General features: G+C 47.1%; 1 protein-coding gene across 5 annotated transcripts in view; it reads left to right on the top strand.

The window, feature by feature from the left end:
- Positions 1-7228, top strand: part of ARIH2 (ariadne RBR E3 ubiquitin protein ligase 2) — a 62717-nt gene extending 55489 nt beyond the window's left edge. For 2 of the 5 annotated variants that reach the window (XM_036266101.1, XM_036266102.1), the window contains 5 exons: positions 1977-2128; positions 2763-2906; positions 3551-3619; positions 4660-4743; positions 4958-7228. In XM_036266101.1, coding sequence (XP_036121994.1) covers positions 1977-2128; positions 2763-2906; positions 3551-3619; positions 4660-4743; positions 4958-5029 — 521 coding nt within the window. In that variant the 3' untranslated portion in view covers positions 5030-7228. The other 3 variants (XM_036266098.1, XM_036266099.1, XM_036266100.1) reach the window with 3 other exon arrangements.
- The last annotated feature ends 799 nt before the right edge of the window (positions 7229-8027 follow it).

An 8027-nucleotide genomic window follows, 5' to 3' on the forward strand; every position in this document is an offset into this window, starting at 1 on the left:
TGTACCAAAAAAAACAACAGTGGCAAGCACAACCTAGCTGATTAAGGAGAGCAATATCGCTACTGTTCACTGAAGACTACCAAGAGAAAGGAAGTGAATGACCTCTGGGTCTCTGGATTTGACTTTAGCTTTCCTAAATTTTACAAGAGCACCTTTTGAGAAGTCATCCAACTTCTGGGAGTGAATCCTGGGAAACAGAGTTTCCCACTGTCAGGTCTCTGGAAGAAATAAAATATATATTTGATACTGGACATCTAACATAAATGTGGTTGGTCTTTCTTCATTAGACCACAATAATTGTTTGGATGTATAGCATCCTAAGGGATGTTTATTTCCTTCTTTGCTTCTCCAATGTGGAGTCATAATTCTGCATATGAACTATTGAGTAGCTGTAGGTTTTATAAAAATGTGCTTTTTAAAAAAGGGGGAAAAGCCTTTATTCCCAGCTTTATGTACAGTCTTCCCTAGGACAAATCTTGTAAGAGTGGGAGGCCCTGGCTGGTTTGTCTCAGCAGTTAGGGCATCAATCCAAGGACCGAAGGGTCTTGGGTTGGATTCCCAGTCAAGGGCATGTACCTGGGTTGTAGATTCCATCCCCAACCCTGGTCGGGGTTGTGCAGGAGGCAACCAATCCCTACATTAATGTTCCCCCTCCCTCTCCCTCTTACTCCCTCTTTCTCCCTCTTTCTCCCTCTTTCTCTCTCTTTCTCCCTCTTTCTCTCTCTTTCTCTCTCTTTCTCTCTCTTTCTCTCTCTCCGTCCCCTTCACTCTCTAAAAATCAATGGAAAAATATCCTCAGGTGAGGATTAACAACAACAACAAAATAGTAGGAAGTAGGCAGGAGGGCAAGTGTGGTGTTGTGAATGAGCCTCAGTTGGGCAAGTTTCTGCTTCATACAGTGGCATTGACACAGTAGACCAGGATTTTGTTTTTAATCCTCACCTGAGGATATTTTTACATTTTATCTTCAGACGGAGTGGGAGGAAGGTGGGGAGAGAGAAACATCAATGTGAGAGAGACACATCGATTGGTTGCCACCCACATGACCCCATCCAGGGCCAGGGACGAGCTGCAACCGAGGTACGTGCCCTTGGCTGGAATAGAACCTGGGACCCTTTTGGTCTGCAGGATGATGTTCTGACTGCTGAGTCCAACTGGCCAGGGCTAGACCAGGGTTTTTTTATGCTTTTTAAAAAATATTTTGTTTTGCCCAACCAGAGGTTGCAGGTTCTATTCCCAGTCAGGGCACATGCCCAGGTTGTGGGCCATATACCCAGTGAGGGGCATACAGGAGGCGACCAGTCCATGTTCTCTCTCATTGATGTTTCTCTCTCTTCCTTCCTCTCCCTCCCTTCCTCTCTCTCTCAAATCAATTAAAAAAAAATGTGTTTTTTTGTAATAAATAGAAAATCTACCCTGGCCGATTTGGCTCAGCAGTTGGAACATCAGCCTGTGGACCAGAGAGTCCTGGGTTCGGTTTCCACTAGGGCCACGTACCAAAAAAAAAAAAATTAGGTTTTTCCATTACATTCAGTATTATTTTGTGTTAGTTTCAGATGTACAGCATAGCACTTAGACAGTTGTATACTTTATAGTGTTATCCTTGATATTTCCAGGGACCATACACAGTTATTATAATAATATTGAGTATATTTCCTATGCTGTACTTTACCAAACTGGTGGTCTTGTACAGTCGACATCTGCCTGCATTAGATTAAAAAGTACAAGCATATATGCTCAAGGAACTGAGAATATCCATAGGCTGTTTAGCTTGGCAAGGGCAGGCTACAGGGACAGTGGGATATGATGAGACAAGAGGTTTATATTCCCCCTGGAAAAAGGCATCTTTGGGAAGTTCTGTCAGATGAACCCCTACTCCCACCCCTCCAGCACGTTCTGTTCGTCCCCACTGCTTTGCCTTTGGAGGACTGTGGGCTTGTCCTGTGAGAATGAATTCTTCTTTCTGTTCTGTGCAGACTTCTGCTGGATGTGTCTAGGAGATTGGAAGACCCATGGCAGCGAGTACTATGAGTGCAGTCGGTACAAGGAGAACCCCGACATTGTCAACCAGAGCCAGCAGGCCCAAGCCAGGGAGGCCCTCAAGAAGTACTTGTTCTACTTTGAGAGGGTAGGCGTCCTCTCCCTGCAGTTGCTCCTTGAGGGTGGGCTTCTTCAGTTGGCCTGCTGGGGTGGAATTTCCAGTGATTGGTAGCCAGAGCCAGCATGTGCACACACAGGTCAGGGAGTGGAGCTCCTGCCATGGCCCTGGATGATGCCTCCATAGATGGGCTTTCGGGCTCCACAGGGCAGCCATAGCCAACAAGGAAGAATGTGGTGCTGGCTTTGTGTGACTGCTGGCTTGAAGGACAGTGAGGGACCATCAGACAGTCTTCCTTGCAGTGCCTTCTTAATAGATTTAGAGAACAGTTCCTCCCAGGAAGACCCTTCAGAAGCCCACAGAGTGTGGCATATTTAATTTATGAACACAGTAGACCAGTGAATACCTGTTAGTCCTCAGGGCCGCAGCCCTTCTTCCCCAAAGGGGTAGAGTGAACAGGCAAGCAGACAGTTGCTCTGGAGCTAGTTAGTGGTGTGGACTGAAGAAATCCTCTTGTGCTCTCTCAAAGTACACAGTCCCCATAAGTTAGATGAGGCTATGACCATGCCCTTCCTTCCATAGTGTCTAGTCTGAACTCCTATGTGGACCTGTGGACCTCCCCAGGACTCCTACAGCTTTCTTCTTCCTCTGTTGTTCCTTGTAGTGGGAAAACCACAACAAGAGCTTGCAGCTAGAAGCACAGACATACCAGCGGATTCATGAGAAAATCCAGGAGAGGGTCATGAATAATCTGGGGACGTGGATTGACTGGCAGTACTTACAGAATGCTGCCAAGCTCTTGGCCAAGGTCTGTACTACCTCACTCTTCTGTACCCGTGTCCAGTGGCTGGCCCTGTCAAGCCCAGACCTCCTCTGAGGGTGGGAGACACTGTAGGGGGCAAGGGGCTTTAGCACCCTGTGCAGCCCTGCATACTTCTGCTCACGGGTTGACAATTCCCTGTGCTATGCCTGCTGAGGACCCAGTCCTCCCTCTGCTGGGTGTCCAGGAGAATTCCAAGAAGAGTACTCCACTGCCTCTGCCTGCAGGGAAAGAACTGTGGGGAACACTAGAGCCTTTTTCCCTTTTCTTCTTTTGTCCCATCCATGCATCACTCAAAGGAAAATAACAGCTTGTCTTTGGACAGTTATTGAGATAGATGTGTGGACTCTGATGTCCAACTCAAGAGGGAAGAGTCATTGAGGCAGCTGCTGGTAAATAACTCACAGTTTGAAAAAGGAACTCTGAGTGTTGTGTGGTCACCTTTGTTTCATTTTTTTTCCCCATGTTGTCCCCCCACTTCATCCATTACTTGGCTTGGTCTCGTTTCTTTCAGGCCCATACCTGTAGAGCTAGGCTAATTTGCATGGTGGGGTAAGAATTATAAAAGCCACCTGTGATGCATGTAGGTTAGAAGCATAGACACAGGTACCTTTTCTTCTCTCCTATTGCAGTGTCGATACACCCTGCAATACACGTATCCATATGCATACTACATGGAGTCTGGACCCAGGAAGAAGCTGGTAAGGCGAAGCAGTCCCTCTTTACTCTGTCCTCTTCACTTCAGAGGTGCCCTGGTTATTGGGAGGGCAAAATTAAAAGTGTCCATTTTCGAATTTTATTTCCCTAGATATCTTCAAAATAGGTCTCAGGTGCTAGGGTTTTGTGTCACAGTAAGGCAGGCGTGCTGAAGCCTCTGAATGTGACCATATATGTAGGGAAACTGGCTGGAAATGTCTGTGGCCACCTGAGAGGCCAGTGCCCGTGCTTTGGGAGAATATCCAGCATTCACATCCTCAAGTTATAGTGGACTTTTGACATGGTTATTTATTTTATATATGAGTTGTCCCCCAGTCCATTATGAAGTAATTTACACCTATTGTCTAAATATTGAAAAGCAGAATAACATACCATTTGTGATATCATCATATCACCAGAAAGAAATGACCACATGTTAGCATTTTCCAGCCTTTTAAAACTAACGTTATTTATATAATCATAGTTTGACATATATACACACACATGCACAGAGCATTTTACTGTTGCAGCAGTTTATTGTTACAGCTGTCATTATTTACCAGACTGGTTAATACCATTTTTAAATAATTGTATAAATGTTCCATTATAGGGGTTTACCATCATTTTGGGGCATTAATTGTTTCTGTTTTTCACTATTATAAATAAGATATTGAAGAATATTTATGCATAAAGCTTGGATGTACAATTACTAAGTAAAATGAAGTATTCAGGGAGTGCAATGTGAATATCCAGTCCGACTTGTTTTTACAGCATGTTTCCCTAAATTTTGGGAGCATTCTTTTCAGTGGCTTAAATGCTTGCCCTTTCTTTGGGGGTGGAGGGCGATTTGTCCTCCACCCCCATTTGTCTGTACTCTGAGGTAGCTTTTTGATTGGGTTCTGGCTTCGGGTTCAGGGACTAGCACTGCTCTCTGAGGACGGCATCGGGATTGTCTGTAGCTCATGCGAGCCTGAGGTGCTGCATCTGCCCCTCCATCTGCAGGCCCTGCCCCTCTCCTTTTGACCCTCCTGCTCTGCCCATACAGTTTGAATACCAGCAGGCTCAACTGGAGGCTGAGATTGAAAACCTATCTTGGAAAGTGGAACGTGCAGACAGCTATGACAGAGGGGTAAGTGCCTGCTGTCTTCTTGGACCTGCTGTTGAGGTGAGGGAGGACTAGCATGTTAACAGGTGACAGGGTTTTTGTTTTGTGGGCCAGAAGCTGCTGCTGAGAAGGGTGGGAAAGGCTGTGTTTTTGACTCCTCGGAGCTCATGTCATGGCTTTGGCTGCCCCTGCTCATGGGCTGGGCCATCCAAGCACACATTTTGCTTCCCTGGTGCAGGACTTAGAAAACCAGATGCACATAGCAGAACAACGGAGGAGAACCCTGCTGAAGGATTTCCACGACACCTAGGCTGGACATGGATGCGCTGGAGTGAGGAATATGTTGCTGCGAGGTCTCCTGGCTGCCATACTGCATGCTGAGGGCTCTGCCTTTCATGAACCCCAGGCAGCAGCCAGGGCCCCACTCCTGAGAAACACTGGCAACACACCTTAGTCAATTTCTATTTTGTTCTCATCTTTTTGCTTTTTGTTTCTACTATGGTAGAGGCCCTGTTGAATTGGCCTCTTCAGGATTTTTAATTTCCCCTGGATGGATGTTGGGAGGGAGGGAAAGTTTTTTCTGAATGACTATTAATAGTATTAGATGATTACAACTTATGTAATTTTCAAAAGATGTACAATTGTACAAAAAGAAAAGAGGCAAACCAACTATAGAATTTACACAGAACCCTTTTAAAAAATAAATTGGCATTAGAGTGTTTTACCCTCTAGCTATTTTACTTAGAATGTAACATGCTGCCTGCCCACTCTGCCTCTGAATGTGTTCTATAAGAGGGCCCTAGGGTGGTCTCTGTTTTCAGATTCACTTTGTGTTTGGCCACAGCTGGGGTCCCAAGGGAGGAGAATGGGTGGCAGATGGGGAATTGAATTAGCTTATAACGGGTAAGGCACACAGGGAATCACATCATGCCTCCTGCCTGTCCCTTGTAGACCCTTTTGTGGTCAGGTGCACCTGCCTTACATGGCAGAGAGTAGACAGTACAGAACAGGGTCTTGCCATGGGGTATCTGATCATCACAGATGGCGCTGCCTGTTTGTGGGCTCATCTTTATTCTTGAAGGTGAGGCTTACCTGGGTCTTGCTACTGAGGCCAGAGCTCACAGCAGAGCATAGGTGGTCTTGTGGCCCTGCAGACCAGGGAACAGGAGTTCAGTATCGTGTTTCCTTTAGTCTCCTAAAGATAGAGATCACTTTTAAAGGGAATTGTTCCCCACAATAAATTTGTTTTGCCTTGGTCCCTTTTTTTGTGCCAGTATTCAAGTGATGTGGCTCTGACCAAGTTCACACGCAGCCATACCTGACACTCTCCTGCTACACTCTCCTCTGGTGAACTTCAGGGTTGGAGTGCAGCATGGCCCTTCGTGAGGGCACTGGTCTTCCTGGCCCAGGGGCCTTGTTTGCACAAGTTGTTTTCATGTTACCTGGAGTGTGTCCAGCAGCTGCTCGGGCCTGGGTGCTCTCCCCCTGGCCTGATTTCAGGTGTTAGAGAACACCGCCTCTAGGGTCTGGGAGTGTGAGACCAGGCGAGTCCTTGGTTTGTGGTCCCAGCTCCTGTAGTAGGAGGGAGGGGGCTGGCCAGGGGAGAAGGCCAGTTTTTGCACAGTTGAGCCCAAAGGAGCAGGTGGTTTGCATGATTTCTTAACCTGTCCTGAACCTGGTCCTGTGGGCCTTTGAAAAGTTAAATCTGATTCTCGGGGTTCCTGTGTCTTTGTTGATGCCTCCACTCTGAGGCTGGCAGAGTTGACTGTGCTTGACAGGGCCTCCTCGACCTCCTGGAAGAGTCGCTTGGGAGATGTGTGAATATTATGTTGGGAATTCTTTGATATTCAAACATTTCACCTCAGCAATTTCCCAAGTTACCACAGTTGTAAACTGAATTACTCTTGAAGACAGAGGACAGGGGTCATGGGTACAAGGCTGGGTGCAGGCTCCCTTTCTCCCTACTCAGATTTTGTCTCTTCCTTTTATCTCTTGCAAGGGGAGGGGCTGTGGGGAGGAGAGGGAGAACAAGTTACAAGTATAGCAAAGAACCCAGAATTGAATGGTGAGTTCACTGAACTAGCAGAGTGCCTAATGAGGGACCTGGGGTGGGGTGTGAATGCTGTGTTGGCACATGGACAATCCTGGCATCTTACCTCTCTCCATCTCTGTGTTGCCAGCATGGCCCAAGACCTGAGTTGTAGCTCTGCACCTTCGGTCCCACTCTGGGCATTTTTTGGACTGCACAGCTACTATGCAATGTGCTTGCATCCAGTGTGGCTCCAGCCACTGCGTTGCAGGAGTTTCAGACCACAGCCTGCAGCCCTTGACCTGTGGAGAGCTTCCTTTCAGTCCCCCCAGTAGCTGTCCTAAATGGAAAAATCAGGCAGAATTTTTCTGCCCCGCAAAGGATAGAAGATAAGGCACTGTGTTTTCATGAATTTACCATATATCTTTGTTTTTCTTCAAAGAAAAAGTTGAGGTAATGTTATCTGCTCAAGGTTGAGTAGTTTATTCAAAATAAACTGAAAATTTCTGATTATAAAAGTATGTGTAGGTTTCTTTCTTCAAAGGATCCAAGTAGCCTCCTGAGCCAACATCCCAGGGGGTTATGGCCCATGAGCACCAAATGAGGGCCTTCCTTTTGGTCAGGCCCCTCCTCCAGAGGGCTCCTTTTCTGGCTTTCTGGGGAGAGGGCATCTATGGAGGGATCTAGAATATCCAGGCTCTGCTCCTTCCTGGTACAGGACAAACCACTCCCACCACAAACGGATCCCTGGATTGTGGTAGGCAACTAATTCCAGTGCCAACAGCCCTTACTGAGGCCCTGAAAAGCCCTGGATTTCTCCAGAGCAAATGTGGGAGCATAGGGCCTTGGAGTATGACTCGGGGCGGGGTTAGACAGGCACCCTGGGTTATGAAGAGAGAACTCTAGATACAAACTGGAAATGTTTGGAGTTTACTAGCAATGGTTGAGGACAGGAAATACAGAGTATGGGTTCTCATTGAGAGGGTCCATTTGTGGTGTCAGGAGTGGCATCAACTTCAGTGATAGTTCAGAGGTAAAGGCTCCAGAGCAGTGGGCAGCATGCATAGGGCAGTCAAGGCCAGAGAGGCCCCAGACTCTGCCAGTCTGGACTCCACAGTTGCTCCTCTTTGGACCTCGGGTGTGCAAGAGATACATGGGCTCTACCCTCTAGGTGCCTCCATAACATGGAGGACACAGATGGAATTGGTCACAAATGAATGTTTTTTCTGAGGCAGCAAGACCAGGGCCCACTCCTGCAGATCAGTGAGCAGAGTACCAT

This window comes from Molossus molossus, unplaced genomic scaffold (genome assembly GCF_014108415.1).
Source record: "Molossus molossus isolate mMolMol1 unplaced genomic scaffold, mMolMol1.p scaffold_m16_p_18, whole genome shotgun sequence".
Lineage (NCBI taxonomy): Eukaryota > Metazoa > Chordata > Mammalia > Chiroptera > Molossidae > Molossus > Molossus molossus.